Source organism: Pinus tabuliformis, chromosome 7 (assembly GCF_031772625.1).
Source record: "Pinus tabuliformis cultivar Carrire ecotype Pingquan chromosome 7, CPIR1, whole genome shotgun sequence".
Lineage (NCBI taxonomy): Eukaryota > Viridiplantae > Streptophyta > Pinopsida > Pinales > Pinaceae > Pinus > Pinus tabuliformis.
The window spans coordinates 1,859,962,556-1,859,986,640 of record NC_142293.1 but is presented as its reverse complement, the minus strand read 5'-3'; the positions used below and the strand labels follow the sequence as shown (position 1 = coordinate 1,859,986,640).

Sequence of the window (24,085 nt, the reverse complement as noted above, 5' to 3'; positions counted from 1 at the left end):
CAAGCCATATACCTGTACATACAATAATCCTTCACTCTGATACCAACTGTCACGCCCCTACACCTGCGGTAGTCTTCCAACCGCTTGTAGCAAGGTGCGGCACCACCGAACGCTTACTTATCAACTGTCAAGTGCATCCACACCTGCACTTCGTCACGAGCAACCCTGCTCACCAGCTCCAACCGAGCTTTGATACCACTTGTTGTAGCTCTTATACCACTTGTTATAGATCTAACCCAAGAATATTATAGATCTGATATAAAAATATAAGACAATGCAAATAAACCCAAAAATAATATGAAATGATTATTTATTGATCAAACCCTTAAGGTAGGGCAACACCATACATTCACTCCTTAAGGAAGGAGAACACTCCACAAGCCATATGCTTATTCATACAATAATCCTTCACTATATTCCTTCACATGGAGTCTCTAGCCTCTATATAAGTCTCATACATACAATACCATGGGTCATTACCATGGTTCCCTCATACCATCAAACTAATACCATGGGCCCATTACATTATTATTAACTACTTGTGGTCCCTTACATGACATGGGTTAACCACCTTATTTATTACTATGGCCCATCCCATTATTACATTATTACCTTGGGTACCTCCCTTGGTACCCCATATTATCCCCCTATGTATAATATGGTATAAAACATGAAGAGGGTTTGAGAAAAATTCACTTACTTGGCGAAAATTTGAAATTGTCAGAGTTTTGTCAATATTGCTCAGAATCCCTATTATGACCTGTTTTCAGAAATGGAACAATCATTTTGCATCTACCCATGTGATAGAAATCTTGATCCCCGCACTTAAAATTTCAGATCTGCGCTGCAACTCTCCCGCCGTCACCAAAATTTCTGCAAAAAAACGCTGATTTTAAATCAGCGATATCTCCCTCATCCGGACTCCGATTCGACTGATTTTTTTTTTTGAAATTAGGTATTTTTTCACAAAGATTCCAAATATACAATTAGATTTTGCATATCGTGCACCAAGACATCTAGATCTACGCCGCAAACTCGCTGCCCTGAAAATTGTCTGCAACCCCACTGATTTTTAGATCAGCGATATCTCCTTCATCCGGACTCCGATTCAACTAATTTATTTTTTGAAATAGGCTATTTTTTCACAAAGAATCCAGATATGCAATTAGATTTTGCAGATCTTGCACCAAAACATACAGATCTGATCTGAAAACTCGCCGCCCCCAAAATCCTGCAAAAAAAATAAAAATTCTCCACTGTTTGCCCAAGAAAGTGCTTTGATACCACTAGTATCAGAGCACTTTTGTGCCCAAGAAAGTGCTTTGATACCACTAGTATCAGAGCACTTTTGTGCCCAAGAAAGTGCTTTGATACCACTAGTATCAGAGCACTTTTGTGCCCAAGAAAGTGCTCTGATACCACTTGTTATAGCTCTGATACCACAAGTAGTAGCTCTGATACCACTTTATTGATCAAACCCTTAAGGTAGGGCAACACCATATATTCACTCCTTAAGGAAGGAGAACACTCCACAAGGCATATGCCTATTCATACAATAATTCTTGACTCTTTCTCCATGTGGAGTCTCTAGCCTCTATATAGGCCTCATACATACAATAACATGGATCATTACCATGGTTCCCTCATACCATCAAACTAATACCATGGGCCCATTACATTATTACTAACTACTTGTGGTCCCTTACATGATATGGGTTAACCACCTTATTTATTACTATGGCCCATCCCATTATTACATTATTACTTTGGGTACCTCCCTTGGTACCCCATATTATCCCCCCTAGGTATATAACACATAACATAATGGCCCACTTCATGACAATAAAAGCATCGCACTTTCGATTTGTCAAACTTCTTCCCACCATGGGAAGAACTGGATTTGGAATGGGACGCCTTCCCTTTCCCCTTCCTCGCCTTACTCGCTAAGGCTAGATTTTCCTTATCATCTTGCTTCGATGAGGATCCATCTTTGGTGCTTCTTCTTATCTCCTCCTGCATCAGATCCGGCCAAAGTCGCTCCCAATCTAGCAGTCTTTCTCTTCCATTAACCGAGTCTTGGTAGCTATGCCAGCTCTTAGGAAGATCGAGGAGTGCAAGACTCACCATGTCATCATCCGCTGTCGTGATCCCTACGCTTCCAAGCTCATCCCTGTAGGTGGTGAGCTTGTTCACACTTGATTTTTCGAAGCTTGTCTTTCAGGGCCAGCTTCCTATGATTAATGCTGTTCTGATATAGATCTTTTAATGTTTTCTACATCAAAAATGGTGTCTCCTTCCCATGGAGACTTAAGACTATGTGGTCTCAAACTCCCTCCAGAAGGATTTTCCTTACTCTAGCCACACATTTCTTCCATTCCGCTAATTCTGTAGCATTAGTCGACTTGGGGACTTCTTGATCAATGAAGTCCTTTAGACCATTATCCTCTAATACTGCTTCCATGCGATTCTTCCAGGCTATATAATTCGAGTTGCCATCAAGGGCATACTCGAGTCTTAAATCGTTGAATGCCATTGGTGAAATTGAGATGTGATAAGAACTCGATTTCTATATTCAGGAACCTCAAACTTCGAACTTCTCCCTTCTTGTATATTGTTCTTCACTTTGATCAACTTTGCTCTGATACCATGTAGAAATTCCTACTGTAGATCAACAGATTATGCAATATACTAAAACAAAATACAAGATCTACTTCTACAACAAACTTTGCGGAAGCTTAATTGAATATGATTAAGAACAATTAAAACACATATAACCGAGAATGAGAAATCAATCACACATAACACAAAAGAATAACCCGGGGAAAGCCTCAGCCTAAAACCCCAATCTCTATATTATCATACAAGTGGAAATATGTTCGAGTTACAAAAAGAATCAACGCACAAGCTATCATTGCTCTCTCTGCAATCAAACAATACAACTCACAGACTGAGTAGACACAAGATATGCCTTTCCTCAGCCCTCCAAGCCTCCTATTTCCTTGCGCAGTTTTTCTTGGGGTCCAATGATGTCACATGTGTGAATTGGCCTCATCACACTCACTAAACTGAAGAAGTAACTGCGCAATCTCCAAGGAATGAATTCCTTTTGCATGCAAGAGATATTCACAATGGAATATTCCTGCAACTGATAGTACACTGTCCCTCCATCTGATCTCAATCGAGTCTCTGTCTGAACTGACATGCATGAGTTATTTATGAGAGAATATTCAGTTATCTGAAGTGCAGTAGTTACATGCATGCATGCATTAACTAACTGAACTCACAATTAATTCAACAAACTGTTTGAATTAATCTAACTGGACTTGACTCAGTTAACTGAGCCAACTAATTACAACTCATCCTTATCTCTTTAACTGATGGATACATTCCTCAATCAATGGAGAAACTGTTGCATATCCCCACATAGACTTCATGTTTGGTTTTCTACAACTAATTAACTCAAGGTAAATTAATTAATTATTTTACAAACAACTGCTAAGATCAAATTCGAATTTTTACTTCTCTATTTTAGTTCAGGGACTAACTAAAATAGGAACGTATCCCAAAATTCTATTTATAACAGTACTAAATTTAACACTTCTGTATTTAGCATTTCTTGTTGCTATTTTCAACATGTAATACCAACTAAAGGTTGTTTCCCAACGCCATTGTAATACCAACTCAATGTTGTTTCCCAATGCGATTGTAATACCAACTTAACATTGGAGACCCCATTGACGCTGGAGGCAGTGTAATACCATATTAATACATCATATCAAACATTAATGCAATCAATATCAATGTATAACGCAACACACGATAATTATCCACCATGATATGCCAACACACCATTACGTGAATCGAGGTAATATATATATATATATATATATATATATATATATATATATATATGCCAATATACCAATGTTGTAGTGAATATGCATGTTAGAAAAAGTATTGAAGCTGGCACAATATGAATGCAACCATTGGCAAACATATTGAAGCTAACTGAAGCTAGCCACTAATACCCTTACTAATGCCGATCAATTCAACGCCATACATATTATTGCTCACCAAATCCTGATGAAAAATCAAATTTCGACAATGGCAAACGATCTAAGAGAGTTTTACGTTAGGTACTACGTGGGTCATAAGGGAAAATTCACCCAGGAGTTTCTCAAGTTCGAATTCCATCCTGACTGCAAGCTCTGTTATGCAAAAAAATTCAAACTACAAGATCGACACAATGATTCAAAGAGGATTTTCCTTACTCAGGTTGTTCTTGGGAAATGCCAACAAATCATTGTCGAATGTGAGACAATGAAAGAGGACGATAACAACTGGCCTGAGCTGGACAGGGTTGGGTATCAAGAGTTGGAAACAATTATGGGGAATGAGCATATTTTCTTTACTATTTCCAAAATAGGACCTCTTGTCGATGAGAAATGTAGCAAGGATCCTGAAGGCCTTCAAATTTTCTATTATCTTGTTCAGGACCTCAAATGCTTTGTGTTCTCTCTCATTGGTCTGCACGTCAAAATTAAGCCTATATAGACATAAATGGTTGCATATACATGCAAATGCATATTATATGATCTGAAGATTTAGATTAAAGAGCACAATGGATCTTTTTGTATGCTGTGTATTATTGTCGTGCGCCATAAATCATTTGAAAGCCAACGATCCATTTTACAACAACCGATAGGCAACACTAATATGACATTCGTGCCAACATATATTATTATAATTGGCTGATATATTAATAAAACCTTCTATATCAACGAGCATTTCAACAATAACATCAAATATACTTTAAGCACCATATAAACCATTGAATGTAACCACCATCGTATATGTGATAAAATACCAAGCCATACATCTCTGTATTAATGCCACTGTATACCACCAATTGAACGCACTGTCATCATTGTACGCACTGTAAGATGCAACACTTGTTTACTGTAAGGAATGTAATATGCTCTATCATAGGCTAAATTAAGGCATGAAACCCTAAAATTCGTAATGGACGTTGCAATGCAATGAATATTCACTGAATATAATATCGTTGCCAATATAATAACGCATTATCGCTGCCAATATAATAATAATCCCATAATAAAATATTGCTGCCAATATAATAATGCATTATCTCTGTCGATAAAATACCCCTCCCAAAATATTCGCTGCTAGTGAGTTTACACCAATAGATTTAGGTTGCAAAATTAATAATGTATAACGTTCATCTGACCATCCATCAGTTTCAGTTATCATTGCCACTTTTTTGAAATCCTCTTTGTCGATTCTGATGCTTTATGCCTCCTTCTCATACTTTGAATGATTGTGCCAGCTAGAGCTCTTCTTTTTAGTTTTATTACTATTCGTGACATCAATATGCTCCTCTGAAACATTACTGGCCATATTGTCCATTTTTACCTCTTTATAATCGTTTCCCATGGAAGAAGTTTCAAAACACCGTTTTGATCGATGATGATATTCAATAGATGGGGCTTTAGCTAGTTTTTCTTGACCTCTACCAAACCATACTGAATGTTTATTTTTATCACTAGACAACACTTCTTTGATGGCATTTTAAATATAATTTTCTTTCAAATTCTTTGCCTACTTAGTGGCTAACACTGGTTCATTATCTCCTTCATCCAACCTTATCACTGCAGGTCGTGCTTTAGTCCACTGTGGTTTTTTTGGCAATAAAAGATTGCCCATGTTGCTTCCATTGTTGGGATAAAAGTGAAGTTGACGGTGACTCCTCCTTAGTGCACAAACAAAACACAAGAGCATCATCCCACTCTCTGAGCTGAGGGATAGACCACTCCCTTTCTCCACTGTCATAGACACACTGTATATTATTCTTTCCAAGACATTCTTGGGCTTGCTCTCTCCATGAAATGGTGTTTCTCTTAAAATCATCATTTTCTTTCCTGAGAATCTCCCCTTGAAGTCATGCTTGCTTCATTTTGTCATTGAACTTCCATGTTGCTATTTTTTCTTTTCTTTCCATATTTTAGTAGGCTGCATTCTACTGTCTGCATTTCTTTTTAATTCAGAGTTTGGTCTGCTTTGTTTGGCTTTCATCATTTGCCTAGAGTTCTTTAGGGTATTTGGAAGTTTGCATTCTTTGGATTTGTGACCAATATCATACACAAGACATCTTGTGTGGTCGGTAAATAGAGAAAATTATGTGTTTCTTCTTGCATTTAAACTTTCCTTTATGCACAATTTGCATTCAACAACTTTATGTCCAAATCATTGCACAAATAACAATTACCATAAAAATAATTTGTATACCTTGTGGATGACTGTTTTCTCTGCTTACTTGCTTGAGGTAACTTTATTTGATTGTTTGGTTGAGGAAATCTTCTTGCTTTCTATACCTTATGCTGATTAGTCTTGACTTGCTTTTTCTTACAATCCGCTGCTACATGTCCAGGTCCATGGCAAGAAAAACACTTGATATCTTTCCCAGGAGCAAAGAATCTCTTTTGAGATATTTTGAATTTTCTCAACTCATCTCTAGGAGGAAATGCCCTTTTTGCAAAAAAACACTTTCTTTGATTCAATCTTTTCATTTTTATTCTATTGTTTGCCTTTGTTTTTAATCATCTTTCTACTAGCTTCTTGTAATTTTAACTTTGAAATTGTTTTATGTTCATTATCACTGCCTTTGAGTTATTGTTCTTTTTTTCGAGTTCTTCTTGGAGACCTTCTCCTCTTCTAATTCTTTAAGTAATATACTCTTTTCATCTAATTCATTATTTGCTAAGATAACCTCTCCTAATCTCCTTGCTTCTTCAGGATGTGTCTTCAGGCTAACAATTTCTTCCTTGTACTCACACTCTTTCTCATCACATATCTACATGATTTTCTTTAGGTCTCTGCTCTCATTCCTTAGTCTTTCTATTTCAGCCAATGCTAAGTCAAGCCTAGCTTGATGTTCATCTATCTTTTCTTCATGATATTCAGGTACATCCACATATACAAAGGTTTCATTTAATTGAACACTTTCCTTTTGACATGGCTTTTTCTTCTTCTTCTCTCTCTGTTCTTTTTTCTGCACTGCTACTACTAGTCTCTCCTTCATGCATAAGCTGCAATCTATCCCAAATTTATTTTGCAGAATTCAAGTTTATTACTGTATCGAGATCCTTATTATGAAGATTGTTATACATAGTACATTTTGCGTTAACATTTGACTATTGTTCTTGCGTAGATGGAGAGTCTTTAAAATAGCCATCACATACTAGTTTCCATACATCAAGTCCATAATCTATCAGTCCAAATTTTACCTTATCTCTCCCTTCGTGAAAGTTTGTTGCACTCAACACAGGTACATTTGATACTCCATGACTAAACTATACATACCTTCAAGCTGTTAAGCTTACACAAAAGGAACTAACTCTGATACCAATTGATGAAAAATTGACTAAAATAAAAGGGGAGGGAGAAGGTGAGGATGAATCCGTTTAGTCCATTCATGGACATTAAAATTCTTATTTAAACTCATTAACTCAAAAATTAAATGAGCAACTTAACAAATAATGACTAGTGGATTGAATATGTGAACAACAAGTAATAAGCAAACCTAAACATCACATAAACACATAATAACAACACATATTGATACCAGATATAAGTGGAAACCCATAAAGGGAGAAAACCACAATTTTGTTATTGTTGTGATGCAAAGGCAAGTTCCCACTCCCTTATTACATTTGATTTTTTGCAGGCTCCACCCTACAGGAGGATGCTACCTCAATTTTCAACAAGTTGCAACATGCAAGGATGCTCCATCTCCCATATGTTTTCTATAGGCTACAACCCACAGGAGGCTCCTACCTCAATAGGCTCCAACATGATATTTATCAAGCCACTACTTGAAATGAGACTACAATCCCCCATTGCAAACAAGAAACAACAATGTGTTGGTTTACCTGGTCATTAATTCTGCATATCTCCATCTTCATCTTTATCTCTTATTCCCTTCAAATCCGCTTCACATGATCTTCATATATGCCATGTAACTAATGCATAACACCTCAATCAACTGCCACACATTGTCTAACTCTCTAATTCTCTCTTGCCTTCCAAAATCATATATTTTATCTGGTTGTTTGTAGCCAACATAAGAATATGAAGTGAATAGCCTTGACTCTCTGCCTTCCACTCATTCGTTTCCAAACTCCTCATATTTTGAATATTAGAAGACAAAAATAAATGCTCCACCCAATATTATTTCCATCCATGTGTAATGATCAAATTCATCAAGATAATGCCAACATCATGTAACATTATAGGAATAACATATGACTATATAATTGAGCATTCATTTCTCATTATCAATAACAACATTTTCCATTAATGCATCACAATAATATCTGCAACATCTTTGTCTTTGCCTTGGACTTGCATCACAACATCTTCATGTCATTGTCTCAACAACCTTGCCTTTGTTGCCTTGGATTCTTGTCTTGTGTGTCATGGAGTCTTGCCTTGCATCACAACAATTTTCTCTGACAAACCAGTCTTCAAATAAGCCTTATACACAACACATGCAACCATCTATGTTCTGCCAAACCATCAAGGTATTTGCTGCTCCTTTGTTCTGTTGTCATCTAGCATACCAAACATAACTCACTGCTTTGCAACCTAAACATCACATCAACACATAATAACAACACATATTGAGATTGGATATAAGTGGAAACCCATAAAGGGAGAAAACCAAAATTTTGTTATTGTTGTGATGCAAAGGCAAGCTCCCACTCCCTTATTACATTTGATTTTTTGTAGGCTCCACCCTACAGGAGGATGCTACCTCAATTTTCAGCAAGCTGCAACATGCAAGGACGCTCCATCTCCCATATGTTTTCTATAGGCTACAACCCATAGGAGGCTCCTACCTCAATAAGCTCCAACATGATATTTATCAAGCCACTACTTGAAATGAGACTACGATCCCCCAGTGCAAACAAGAAACAACAATGTGTTGGTTTACCTGGTCATTAATTCTGCATATCTCCATCTTCATCTTTATCTCTTCTTCCCTTCAAATCTGCTTCACATGATCTTCATATATGCCAGGTAACTAATGCATAACACCTCAATCAACTGTCACACATTGTCTAACTCTCTAACTCTCTCTTGCCTTCCAAAATCATATCTTTTATAAAGATAGTTTGCTGGTTGTTTGTATCCCACATAAGAATATGAAGTGAATAGCCTTGACTCTCTGCCTTCCACTCATTCATTTCCAAACTCCTCATATTTTGATTATTAGAAGACAAAAATAAATGCTCCACCCAATATTATTTCCATCCACATGTTGTTATGTAAAAAATTAGTTAATTTTAGGTTTAACCAGACGAAAGGGCACGATCATAAGATCATGCCCTTTCCCAAAGGGTGCCCATGGCGGTATATAAGCCAGGCAACCCATTGCAAATGATCATCGTCTATCTATTCATCTTTTTAATAAATATTTATATATAAATTTCTGCCTATTTTAAGTTTTTCTGCTTCATCTGGTATCAGAGCGAGTAGATTCTCTGGTCTCCACCTGCAAATACATAGAATTTGCGTTGTGATAGTGTTATTTCCTTCCACCACCGTTTTCTGTAGACGCTACCAGCCAACGCCTTCTTCTTCTGTTGTGCCCTAAGTCATCTCCCTGTTGACATCCTCTACCCTCGAATTCACACAGTGTCCCTGCTGTTCCCATCCACTCCTATCCACAGCCCCACACCATTCGTTGTCCGCAGTCCGCACCAATTTCTTAACCCTCGTTATCTGGCCACGTCTCTCGGTTGTGCCGTTCCATTTATTATATATATATATATATTAATATATATATATATATATATATATATATATATGTGTGTGTGTGTGTAAATTATATTAATTAACTATATATTATATAATTATTATATATAATTTATATATACATATAGTATATATTTGGAAACCATATCGGTCAACGGTGGTTATATACATTTATAATATATATATAGTTATATTATATATTATATACAATACAAATAATTTGATTAATTAAATTTATTTTAATTAATTAAAAATTATATATATATATATATATATATATATATATATATATATATATATATATATATATCTTATTTTAATTAATTAAATTTATTTTAATTAATTAAAATTTATATGTATAAAATTTATTTTAGTTAAAAAAAAAGAGGGACGAAAAATATTTTAGCTGGCAAATAAATACACGTCCCCGCAAACCCGCTCAATGTCGACAATGACAATGGCGGATTTCCAAAAAAAGTTGTTGGATGCAGAGCATAAGATAAATAGCAACCACGATGAGGTCAATAAAAGATTAAATGAATTCCAGATCAAGCTTGGAGAGCAAGCTGATGAAATAAAAAATCTTCACGATACGACAAATCGAATAGAAACAAAGATGGAAAATTACCATGTCGAAATAGATGCAGGCATCAGAGAGGTCTTAACAATGCTGAAAGTTTTGTGTAAAAGGTCGAATTGTACACCCGAACAACTACTAAAAGAAGGAGAAGAGAATCAAGAACACGTCTCGTCAAATTCAACTAAATCCACAAATTCTCATGACAAGGTTGAATCCCCAAAAAAATCAGCGACACCCCACCAAGAAGCAAGTAACACAGCCTTTACAAACAAACAACTCTGGGATAACTTTACCAATCAACACCATTTTTTCGCTCAACCAGTAGCAACATACCAGCGAAGGGCAAAAGTCGAGATGCCTAAATTCGATGGAAACGAAAAAAACAATGTTGCATGGATAAATAAAGCAGAAGAATACTTTGAGATATATGACATCAATGACGATGACGAAAAGCTCAAGCATGCATCCATGAAAATGGAAGGAGAAGCATATAAGTGGTATATGTGGTGGAAAAAGACAACACACGTCATTAGCTGGAGAAAGTTTAAAGATGCATTCTTCAAAAGATTCCAAGGTGTAAAGGAAGAAGAATTCTTTTCAAAACTCATCAAATTACGACAAAAAGGAAGTGTGGATGAATACACTCAAGAATGGGAGACCTTAGTAACTCGAGTACCTGGGTTATCAGAATCTCGTCTAATTCAGTCATACATCTCAGGACTCAAAACCCATTTACAAGCAGAACTTGAGATGCATGACATTACATCTATAGAAGTAGCAAGACGAAAAGCAAAAACAGCCGAAAAGAAATCCAAACCAATATTTTGGTCAATAGCGGAAAAAGCTTATGCAAGACGAAGGATACCCCAGTATGTGGACTCAAATAATACAAGATATGTTCCACCACATCGTCGTGAAGATGAAAAATCTAATGTGGAAATGCAAAGGATAAAAGAGGGTAAATGTAAACGCTGTGGTGAGAAGTGGGACCCCAAACATAGATGTGCTAAAAGAAAAGAACCTAAGAACCTATATAATTGTGAAGCAACCAATGATTCAAACAGTGAAGATTATGACATAGAAGACACAGAAGACGCCCCAGAATTCTCACCAGAACTAGATGATGGAAGTATTCCACAAGTATCATTATCAGCTATGACAGGTATATCACAACCTCAGACTTTAAAGTTAAAAGGACACATAAAGAAGAACAACGTAGTGGTTCTCGTCGACTCTGGAAGCACACACAATTTTTTAGATGCAACGGTTGCAAAGAGACTCAATATCTTTTCATTTCCCTTACCAAATATGAAAGTGATGGTAGCTAATGGTAAGAAGATTGAAAAGGTAGGGAAATGCCATAAGGTCAATTTGCAGATTCAAGACTTTAATCTAGAGTCTCCATTCTTCACGGTACCATTAGGAGGAGTAGATGTAGTCTTAGGTATCCAATGGTTACGAACTTTAGGTACTTATGCCGCCAACCATCAAGTACAATTTATAAAATTCAAATGGGGAGGTCAGAAGTACAAGCTACACAGATTCCAAGCACCAGAAAATCAAGTTGTATCATCATCTCAGATGATGAAACTAACTTGGAAAGGAGCACCCGCTTATGTAGTACAATGTCACCAGTTAGAGATGTTATTTGCAAATATGACGAGAGAAGAGTCACTAGAGATACAAGATTTGATTCGGAAGCATGAAAAAGTATTTCAAGACCTACCTATGAAGATGCCACCTAATAGGGAAATTGAGCATACAATAGAAGTCAAGGCAGGGTCAGACCCTGTCAACATCAAGCCATACCGATATCCACATCACCAAAAAATGGAACTTGAGAGATTAATCCAAGACCTTTTAAAGTAAGCGACCTTGATCATCTTGGAATATCTGATCAAGTGGAAGGACTTACCCGAAGAAGACGCTTTCTGGGAGAATGAATCATTCTTCAACAACATCCGTCGTTTCTTATGCTTTGAGGACAAAGCATTCTTTTGAGAGGAAGGCAATGTTATGTAAAAAATTAGTTAATTTTAGGTTTATTATTTAATTTTAGGTTTAGCCAGACGAAAGGGCACGATCATAAGATCATGCCCTTTCCCAAAGGGTGCCCATGGCGGTATATAAGCCAGGCAACCCATTGCAAATGATCATCGTCTATCTATTCATCTTTTTAATAAATATTTATATATAAATTTCTGCCTATTTTAAGTTTTTCTGCTTCACATGTAATGATCAAATTCATCAAGATAATGCCAACATCATGTAACATTATAGGAATAACATATGACTATATAATTGAGCATTCATTTCTCATTATCAATAACAACATTTTCCATTAATGCATCACAATAATATCTGCAACATCTTTGCCTTTGCCTTGGACTTGCATCACAACATCTTCATGTCATTGTCTCAACAACCTTGCCTTTGTTGCCTTGGATTCTTGTCTTGTGTGTCATGGAGTCTTGCCTTGCATCACAACAATTTTCTCTGACAAACCAGTCTTCAAATAAGCCTTATACACAACACATGAAACCATCTATGTTCTGCCAAACCATCAAGGTAATTGCTGCTCCTTTGTTCTGCTGTCATCTAGCATACCAAACATAACTCACTGCTTTGCAACCTAAACATCACAGCAACACATAATAACAACACATATTGAGACTGGATATAAGTGGAAACCCATAAAGGGAGAAAACCAAAATTTTGTTATTGTTGTGATGCAAAGGCAAGCTCCCACTCCCTTATTACATTTGATTTTTTGTAGGCTCCACCCTACAGGAGGATGCTACCTCAATTTTCAACAAGCTGCAACATGCAAGGACGCTCCATCTCCCATATGTTTTCTGTAGGCTACAACCCACAAGAGGCTCCTACCTCAATAAGCTCCAACATGATATTTATCAAGCCACTACTTGAAATGAGACTACAATCCCCCAATGCAAACAAGAAACAACAATGTGTTGGTTACCTGGTCATTAATTCTGCATATCTCCATCTTCATCTTTATCTCTTCTTCCCTTCAAATCTGCTTCACATGATCTTCATATATGCCATGTAACTAATTCATAACACCTCAATCAACTATCACACATTGTCTAACTCTCTAACTCTCTCTTGCCTTCCAAAATCATATCTTTTATAAAGATAGTTTGTTGATTGTTTGTATCCCACATAAGAATATGAAGTGAATAGCCTTGGTTCTCTGCCTTCCACTCATTCGTTTCCAAACTCCTCATATTTTGAATATTAGAAGACAAAAATAAATGCTCCACCCAATATTATTTCCATCCACATGTAATGATCAAATTCATCAACATAATGCCAACATCATGTAACATTATAGGAATAACATATGACTATATAATTGAGCATTCATTTCTCATGATCAATAACAACATTTTCCATTAATGCATCACAATAATATCTGCAACATCTTTGCCTTTGCCTTGGACTTGCATCACAACATCTTCATGTCATTGTCTCAACAACCTTGCCTTTGTTGCCTTGGATTCTTATCTTGTGTGTCATGGAGTCTTGCCTTGCATCACAACAATTTTCTCTGACAAACCAGTCTTCAAATAAGCCTTATACACAACACATGAAACCATCTATGTTCTGCCAAACCATCAAGGTAATTGCTGCTCCTTTGTTCTGCTGTCATCTAGCATACCAAACATAACTCACTGCTTTGCAACCTAAACATCACATCAACACATAATAACAACACATATTGAGACTGGATATAAGTGGAAACCCATAAAGGGAGAAAACCACAATTTTGTTATTGTTGTGATGCAAAGGCAAGCTCCCACTCCCTTATTACATTTGATTTTTTGTAGGCTCCACCCTATAGGAGGATGCTACCTCAATTTTCAGCAAGCTGCAACATGCAAGGACGCTCCATCTCCCATATGTTTTCTATAGGCTACAACCCATAGGAGGCTCCTACCTCAATCAACTCCAACATGATATTTATCAAGCCACTACTTGAAATGAGACTACGATCCCCCAGTGCAAACAAGAAACAACAATGTGTTGGTTTACCTGGTCATTAATTCTGCATATCTCCATCTTCATCTTTATCTCTTCTTCCCTTCAAATCTGCTTCACATGATCTTCATATATGCCATGTAACTAATGCATAACAACTCAATCAACTGTCACACATTGTCTAACTCTCTAACTCTCTCTTGCCTTCCAAAATCATATCTTTTATAAAGATAGTTTGCTGGTTGTTTGTATCCCACATAAGAATATGAAGTGAATAGCCTTGACTCTCTGCCTTCCATTCATTCATTTCCAAACTCCTCATATTTTGATTATTAGAAGACAAAAATAAATGCTCCACCCAATATTATTTCCATCCACATGTAATGATCAAATTCATCAAGATAATGCCAACATCATGTAACATTATAGGAATAACATATGACTATATAATTGAGCATTCATTTCTCATGATCAATAACAACATTTTCCATTAATGCATCACAATAATATCGCAACATCTTTGCCTTTGCCTTGGACTTGCGTCACAACATCTTCATGTCATTGTCTCGACAACCTTGCCTTTGTTGCCTTGGATTCTTGTCTTGTGTGTCATGGAGTCTTGCCTTGCATCACAATAATTTTCTCCAACAAACCAGTCTTCAAATAAGCCTTATACACAACACATGCAACCATCTATGTTCTGCCAAACCATCAAGGTATTTGCTGCTCCTTTGTTCCGTTGTCATCTAGCATACCAAACATAACTCACTGCTTTGCAACCATAATAACATATGCCACATCTAACATACCTATAATCTCCTTTGCATACCTTGTTGCTCCTACAATACACAATCCCTTCAATACAATGTTCACACAATGCCATATCTAGTTTTGTAACTGCTGCTCCTTTCTTGCTCAATGACATATCTTTGTTATGTTGGTGTTGCTCCTTTGCTGCTCTTCTAGTGTTCCTTGCTGTTGCTCCTTTGCCTTGTTGCAGCTCCTTTGCCTTTGTTGTTCCCGCTGTTTCTTTGCCATCACCTTCATCTCTTGCTGTCAAATATCCCTACAACATACCTTGCTGCTCTTGTGCTGCTCCTTTGCCATAAATGACAACAATGCCATCAATAATAATTGATTTTTATTTGTTTATTTTTATTTATAATAATATATAACTCTTTTTTAATATATATATATATATAAAATTGAGCAACAACAATCTCCTAAACCTTAGCTTTTTGTCAACAACACTCTCTAAATAAATTTTACCTTGCATAACCTTGTAAAAAATTTCATCTCACACATGTATATACCAGTATAGATCCATCTTAACCATGGATCTAGCAAGAGTAGAGAGTCAAATTTCTTGAAACAAAACTTATTTTCAAGTGCAAAATTTGAATAAAATGTTTGCACCTCTACATATTTGATCCTCTGATTATATATATATATATATATATATATATATCAGAGGATATACCACTTGTATTTTTTAATTGTTTATGTTGCATTTTTGAATGTATAAAATGGATCAAAATTTACTTGAACATAAAATAGTGATATGGACATCTAAATATTTTATTTATGGTTGAGAGTGACAATGAACTAGTTTTACTACTTAGTATGGACATTGAGAGTGAAATTATTGATGTTTTATGATACTTTTAATTAATGTATATTTATTTTTGTTTTTTTATTATAAATATTTTATTTAATGGTTAAGAGTGAGTGAAATATTTTTACCACTTCTCTTTAGTATGGTCACTGAGAGTGAGATTGTTATGTTTCATAATACTTTTAATTAAACAAACCAAATACTTTCTGTTTTTTTATTATATCAACCCTGAAATATTTTACGTATGATGGAAAGTGAGTGAAATATTTTTACCACTTCTTCCTATTAGATTGATAGTAAGTAAAATATTTTTATCACTTCTCCGTATTATAACTAGTGAGAGTGATGAAATAAACTTCTCAATACAATCATCTTTTTTTTTTAAAATTATTAATTTTTTTTTCCAAAATAGAAATTAAAAAACAAACAGAAATATGGTTATGGTTAAAACATGATTTTTTATTACATTTTATATCAAAATCTAAATTTAACACCATTTAAATTTTTCCATCTCAAAATTAGAAAACCAAAATGATAATCACTGTCCAAAAATAACATACAACCTAACAACTCAGTAATGTAACTCCCCAACTCCCAAGGAAGAAGGCGGTCATCCACAAAGTAATGATAGCCATTCCAACAACGCAACACACTCACGTCTATTCACTGTGCACGTAATAATCAACAATGCAAATGCAATACACGCCACATGTAATCACAATCCAATCCAAATGATAGCTTGTGTTCACTTTTGTATATACAAAATAGCAATCAATATTAAATGCCCTTATTATAATCAATAACACAGCGCATATATGTTGCGTGTACCCACTTCTCGACAAATAATACTAGAATCTCGAGAATGTAAGAATTTTTAGAATTTTAAAACAACACAGGTTCGTCCGCCTTATCCAATGGAGAGAACTACTATGCAACACACATCGCCTTTATATGGATGCCGTCCAGGTAAAATGCAAATGAACCTGGATCCAACATGTTTGAATGTAAATCTGTTTGTGGTCTGGGGATGGATAAGAAAGGACTCAGCAGTCGAGGATCCCTTTCATACTAACGCGGCTGTGAATGGCGCCTGCGAAAAGATGAAGACCGAGAGCAATGGCATCGATCACCTCTGCTCATTTTCATCATTTGAATTACATCCCGACAACATCGATGATGACGATATCGATACCCTCTGCCCATGTTCATCAATTGAATTGCTTCGGCTCTTTTGAACCCCAAAAAGCCATTACTTCATGCAAATTTTCCTCTCTGAGAACTCCTTACAGACGCCGAAGAAGTGGATTAAATGGGCGATTGGCTTGCAGGGGAGCGTCAGAACCCATAATAGCTGAAGAAAGAGAAGAAAAAGACAGGGGAATTTGGATAACAGAGTCCGGCAAGTTTTCCATCTCGGACTCCCAGCTCAGCTCTCGCGGATTCGAGCTTCATTACTTCTTGGACAACCTGGATTTGGATGAATTGAATGCCCTGTTTGTCAAAGTGGGGTTTCCTCGCAGGCAGAAGGAAAGGCTCAAACGCGCTCTGCATAACACCCCATCCCTGCTGTGGGTGGAAGAGAAGAAATCCGGCAAGGTTGTTGCATTTGCAAGGGCTACAGGGGACGATGTGTTCAATGCAATCATATGGGATGTTGTGGTGGATCCCGCCTTGCAAGGGATTGGATTGGGTAAGGCTGTTATGGAGCGTTTGATGGGCAGTTTGCTGGATAAGGGTATTACGAATATTGCTCTTTATGCTGAACCCCATGTGTTGGGGTTTTATCGGCCCCTGGGATTCACTGCAGATCCTGATGGAATCAAGGCTATGGTCTATTCTAAGACAATTTCAGGAAACCGATGAGGGAAAAACAAATTAGGTATGTTGTAGTTCTACATTTGGAATTTGGTTTGGAGGTTTTGGGTTTTTGATCATTATTTTCAGTCCACGAATTCCAAGTTGGTTTTTGTTTTCAACCTTGCTATTGGTATTGACGCTGTCTTGTTAAGTTCAGATAAAGTTCTTACTTGGGTATTCATATTACTTGTTAAGGCCAACAGTGTAACGCTCAGATTTAAATCTCGAATTTGGTTGAAGTTTTGGATTTTCTGTCATTATTTTCGGTCCCCGAATTCCAAGTTGTATTGTTTTCAACCCTCCAATCGCTATGTGAACTGGCTTGTTACGTCCAGATAATGTTCTTACTTGGGTAATCAAATTATTTGTGAAGGCAAATTGGGTAATGTTCAGATTTATACTTGGAATTTGTTTTGGGTTTTCTATCACTTTTTTCAGGCTTCGAATTCCAAGTGTTTTATTTTCAACCCTGTAATCGGTATCTAGACTGACTTGTTACGTTCAGACCAAGTTCTTAATTGGTAATCAAATTACTTGTCAAGGAAAATTGGGTAATGCTCAGATTTACATCTCTCAATTGTTTTGGAGAGTTTTCTATCATCATTGTCAGCCCCCATATTCCAAGTTGGTTTGTTTTCAGCCCTGCAGTTGGCATATAGACCGAGTTGTCATGTTCAGACAAATTTTCTTACTTGGGTAATCAAATTACTTGTTAAGGCAATTTGAGTAATGCTAAGATTTACATATCGAATTTGGTTGGGAGGGTTTGGGTTGTTTATCATTATTTTCAGCTTCCCTAATTACAAGTGTGTTCGTTTTCAAACCCGCAATCAGTATGTAGACCGACTTGTCACGTTAAGACAAAGTTGTTCTCATTTGGGTAATCAAATTACTTGTTAAGGAAATTCGGTAATGCTCAGATTCACATTTGGAATTAATTTTGGAGGTTTTGAGTTTCGTATCATGATTTTCAGGCCCTGAGTTCCAAGTAGGTTTTTTTTCAACCCTTGAATTAGCGTGCACACTGGCTTGTTAAGTTCAGTCGAACTTCTCGGGTATTAGAATTAGCAAATTGGGTAATGCTTAGATTCGCATCTGGAATTTGGTTTGGTTTTGAATTGTATATCATTAATTTCAGGCTTCAAATCCCGAGATGGTTTATTACTATCCCTGTAATCGTTATGTACATTGACTTGTTCATTTTAGAATTTTCTTACAAGGAACCCAAAATTCAAAATTGTAAAGGTTGCAATTTTAACCCTTTTCAGCAATCTGCGTTTCTAGTTGTGTCTGCATTTTATCGCCAAGAATGTGCTACTTCTCGGTTGCTGTGCTTTATGCAGAATAACTGTAAGCCGATTTGGTTCACTTCTAAAGAACTGTTAACTGTGACGAGGAACATATATTTTATCGCATTTCTGGTCAGTTCTGGACATCGCAGAGCTGCTTTACTTCCAAGGATGACCTTGTAAAAGAAAGGATATTGTCCTTGAGTGGAGAATTGATCTTCATATATGTAAAGGTCATTCAAGTTACATTCTTCCATTTCCACACAGTGTTAGTTTAAGTATATCAAATTCCCCTGATCTTGATGGTGAAACTAGTTGTATTTACTGGATAACATACAATGTTCTAGCTTTTAATTGGATGGCAGTAAGTTACCCCCAAATTCTATCGAACTTCGTTTGCATAGGTAGCATAAACCATACAGCAGCAACAATGAAGCAATGCTATTTCTCTGATGGAGTACAAAATGGCTGAAGGTTCCATGGAGTTTTTTGTTGCACCAAGATAAGGGAGATGCTCTGGTGGGCAGTGTGGAAGGGATGTCAACTGTCCATTGGTGAAATTCTAATAAAATGAAATGGTAGTGTAAACCAAAAAAGGGACCACAAGTGAAAAGACGGCTGACCAAAACAATAAAAAAACAGCCCGGGGTGGAAGGGATTGGTGCTGCCCAAAGTGCAAGGTTTGTCAGTTCTTTGTTGGTGTAACCTTAATAATATTAAATGGGAAAAAATTGACATCTAAAGTAAACTGAAAGAAAGTGACTTGAAAGGTTAAAAACATTGACCTAAGAAAATAAACTAGTATAAATCCATCTTAAGCGTAGATCTTTTAAGCATGGGAGGTTTGCAGTTTGGTTTTTAAAACCTCTTTTAGTGCTTAAGATGAATCAATGCCAGTGTTATACAGTAAAATTCATCTTATTAACTTCGAAAAGCTGGCTTTTTTTTCATCAATTTCTTAAATAAGGATGACATTATTGCCTTTTAAGATGGAATGATCCAAATTGTCCTTTGATCTGGTTTATTGATTTATTGGATAAGAAGGATATTATTACCTATTAAATGCTTTATGTGGGATTTGTATTCTTCTCTGATGGCATTGTCAAAATGGAATCACACAAATTGGTCTTCTGATATGGTTTTTGCAAGTGGCATGCGTTGCTACAAAGAACAGAATTATACTAATGAATTTTGTGAATGTCATAAGCAACCAAAAGGATGATTACCATAGTCATGGTCACATAACTATGTGTAAGGTTTTAAATAATTTACTCGGATATTTACCTTAAACATAATATGAAACCTGTTTTAAGAATTTAACCGGCATTCATAATATCATAATTTATCAGTTTGATGTTGGGTACCTACTTGGGTTTATGTGGTTAAAGATGCTTTTGATTTTCTCTTGCTCTCGCTCCTCTTACCAAAAGATTAAAACTTCCCAGCCAAACTGGGTAAAACCTATGTACTCAGTCAGTTCGAGAATGCGTCTCAATTGATGCAATCTGGTACCCCATGCCCAAAAACCTAAGAACAATTGATGCTCCTCCTCTCAGTTGTAAGACTTTCCTCTAAATTTCCCTTCCTCCTTTTATTTCTCTGCCCACCGGCTTCCTCCCATCTTCGTGTCTTTGTTTTTGTTACGTGGAACTTTACATGAAATCAAATCTCATTTGATTTTCATGGATTTTATTTGAATACGTAGGATTTGGTATGATTAAAATTTATATTATTTTAATAATTTAATTTAATATATTTAGTTTATTATTTTTAATTAATTTATATTATTATTTTATTAATCTTAATTTAAATATAATTTGCAAATTAAAATTATCATTTTCTTTTAATTAAGGATTTATCATATATATGTACTTAAGGTGGTATACGTATCACATATCTAATTTGATATATTCATTATATTCTGGCGAGGTAGGGATTTATTTCGATAATCAATTCATTACTTTAATTTAGACATTTCCCTGTATTAAACAGCATATATATAGTGCGATACATGCGGGTCCATGCATACGTAGCTATCGTATGGATGTCGCATATGTATGCTAATATTCATATATTTTGTTTGTAATTGTAGGTGGGCCATTACACTGCAAATCAAGTGCAAATCAAGTGCGTTTTGGTATGGATATGGTGAAACGCAGGTGATACACGTATCAAGAGGGATGATATGTGTATCTAGCACCATACATTAAGAGGCTATAAAAGAGGCTTTCCCTAGCATTTCTCCCCACACTGTTTGAGGCTTGAGCAAGGGAGAATTGAGCAAGCACTTGCTCATTTATTCTTGAATCTGTATTTATATTCTAAATTATAATGTTAAAATTTTAATTTTAAATGCTTGCTTTCAGAGTTTCAATATAATTTTCATATATATATGGCATATCCACATTTCCTGATTTTTTGGGGTTCACGTTTCGAGCGCATTCCTGTGTCAGAGATGTGTTTCCAACTTTCCATTTCCCTGTACCATGCAACTTAGGTTAAGATCACACATTAGATTCCCTTATTAAGATTGCAGAGCATATTGTCTTGTTTTAAATTACAAAAATAACATAGCAGAGATGTGCTACGGCATACATCATGTAATTGAAGAGAGGCAGCCAATAATCAACAGTGCATTTCATAGGGACATGCTACTCTACTGGACTGGTATTTGTTTTAAATATCGCTTCAAGTTATCAATTTAGATGCGCTGGCAAACAAGTGCTTAAATCATACACTAATACTAGGAGATGGTGCTTAAATGATCGATTAATACAAAGATATGGGGTGTGGACAGACTGGGAAATGTCTTGATAGAAGCCGTTGGAGTTACAGGTGGAAAATTCCTCTTGTATTAGGTCAATAACATAGTTCATGTCACATCAACGCTTCCTTTTCATCAACAAAGTGACTAAATAGAATAGAATGGCTATTTTTCAACCAGACCCACTCTGCGCTGTTTTTGTGGGAGCTAATGAATATGGCAATAGGCTACCCACATTATCCGGCATGCTACTATTCAAAAGGATCGAGAAATTGTGCACTTAACGTATTGGCATATTGATGCTCTCAAACCACTTAAAATTCGTTAAAAGGTTGGAATTGGATTAGTGCCAGGCTGCCAGCCAGTTTGCTGGTCCGTGCTTCCTTGGAAGCCCTTCGGGTCTTAATGGAATGGACAAATGAACACATCAATATATTAGAGAGATATATTATAACTGCATTCAATGGGAGCATTTACTCTAGCCTTTTTCAAGGACTAACTAGATTTTTGTAAGATTTGTCATCCCTGAAATTACTACATTCCCCTATAGTGAACACAAGATGCAGCTACAGCATTTACATTAAATGGAAATTTGGCTCTACTAGAAAATCTTAACGCTAGCAACCATCTTATTTGGTTATTCTAAATTGAAAATAATTAATATTATTTTGTATTAATGGAGAAATGGTTACATAGTTGTAATGTATCTCCTTAGTTTAGGATTTGTTTCTAGAGTTTAGGAGTGTGGTTGCAACTTCCTGATTTCCAGAGTTGTATTTAATGATGTAATCTTTTCATTGATGATAATAGAGTGTACGAGAGTGATTTCTCTATTTTGTGAGTGTAGTCTCCAGGTGCAGGCCACACCTGAGAGCTACATCTCCTTCTTTTCAATTTTGTTCACATTTTATCTTGGTATCGGAGCTCAGATTGGGTGAGCTTGATCTTTTATCACCTTTATGGCTGAAGTGCCTTTGTAGCTAGCTTGCCTGTGTGGTAGAATTGCCTGTGTGGCTTGAAGTGCCTTTGTGGCCGCGTGTACACAAGAGCTCTGTGCTCAATTGAGCAGGTGGACTGCAGAACACCTGGCTCGGACTCAGAAATTTTTATTTATTTATTTTTTATTTTTTCTGAGTGGAAAGGAGATTGGCGCGCTTTTCGCGCTGACAGTAGCGCCAAGAGGCGGAATTGGCGCGATTGTTAGGATATTAATCGCGCCAGAGCGCCAGAACACCAGATTGGCGCGGAATTTCACGGATTAATCGCGCCAGCAAATTTTACTCTAAGCGATTTTTCCTTGGCGCGGTTTTCTAGCTCGGGAACGCGCCGATACGCACGGGGACGCGCCAATCTACCTTCAAGGGGATCTGCGGGAAGCCTCATCTTCGTTTGGCGATTTGCGAGGGGTGCAGATCGGCGAAGTTGCAGATCTATCCGGGAGAGGCAGATCGGATCAGTTTTGATCAGATCAATTCTTCGGCTGTATTGAAAAACGCCGAATTTGCTCAACGGAGCGGGACTGCCAGACACTGTAGATCGGTGGCAGAGGTGACAGATCGATCTGACAGGTATCGTTTTTTGTTGGGTAATTTTATAGATTTGATCAGAATGAGTAACACGATGGAATCTTACCTTCATGAGTCTGGTAAACTTGATGGATCTAACTTCACGAATTGGAAGTTTAAGATCCAGACCTTGCTTGAGGGTGCGAGTGCTTGGTCCATAGTTACAGGCGATGAGCAGAAGCCGAACGCAGGGCCACAGGAGCAAAATTGGGAAAAACGAGAGAACAAGGCCAAAGTTTTGCTGAAAATGTCTGTGAAGGACAACGTTATTGCGCACATCAGAGACTGTAAAACATCTGTGGAGATCTGGACGACCATCAAAAATCTGTATCAGACCCAGAACACAAGCAGAGTCTTGGCACTTAAAAGCAAGCTATTTTCGATGAGGATGAATGAAAATGAGATTGCTGCTGCATTTGTTGCGCGAATCAAAGATGTGAAAGACGGATTGGGGAACATCGGAGTCATGGTGTCTGACTCTGATCTTGTCGCAATCACACTGAATGGGATGCGAGATGAATTTCAAACGTTCATCACTGGATTGGCGGCAAGGGAGAAAGCGCCCACATTTGATGA

At 36.6% G+C, this 24,085-nt stretch overlaps 1 protein-coding gene and 1 pseudogene across 1 annotated transcript; both read left to right on the top strand.

The window, feature by feature from the left end:
* Nucleotides 1-4,101: 4,101 nt before the first annotated feature.
* LOC149255878 (protein mago nashi homolog pseudogene) lies at nucleotides 4,102-4,554 on the top strand (annotated as a pseudogene).
* A 12,373-nt stretch (nucleotides 4,555-16,927) lies between these two features.
* Nucleotides 16,928-18,768, top strand: LOC149255877 (GCN5-related N-acetyltransferase 1, chloroplastic-like). Its single transcript, XM_089460585.1, has one exon. The coding sequence runs from the start codon at nucleotides 17,151-17,153 to the stop codon at nucleotides 17,895-17,897; it is 747 nt and encodes a 248-aa protein (XP_089316711.1). The 5' UTR covers nucleotides 16,928-17,150; the 3' UTR covers nucleotides 17,898-18,768.
* Nucleotides 18,769-24,085: the final 5,317 nt, after the last annotated feature.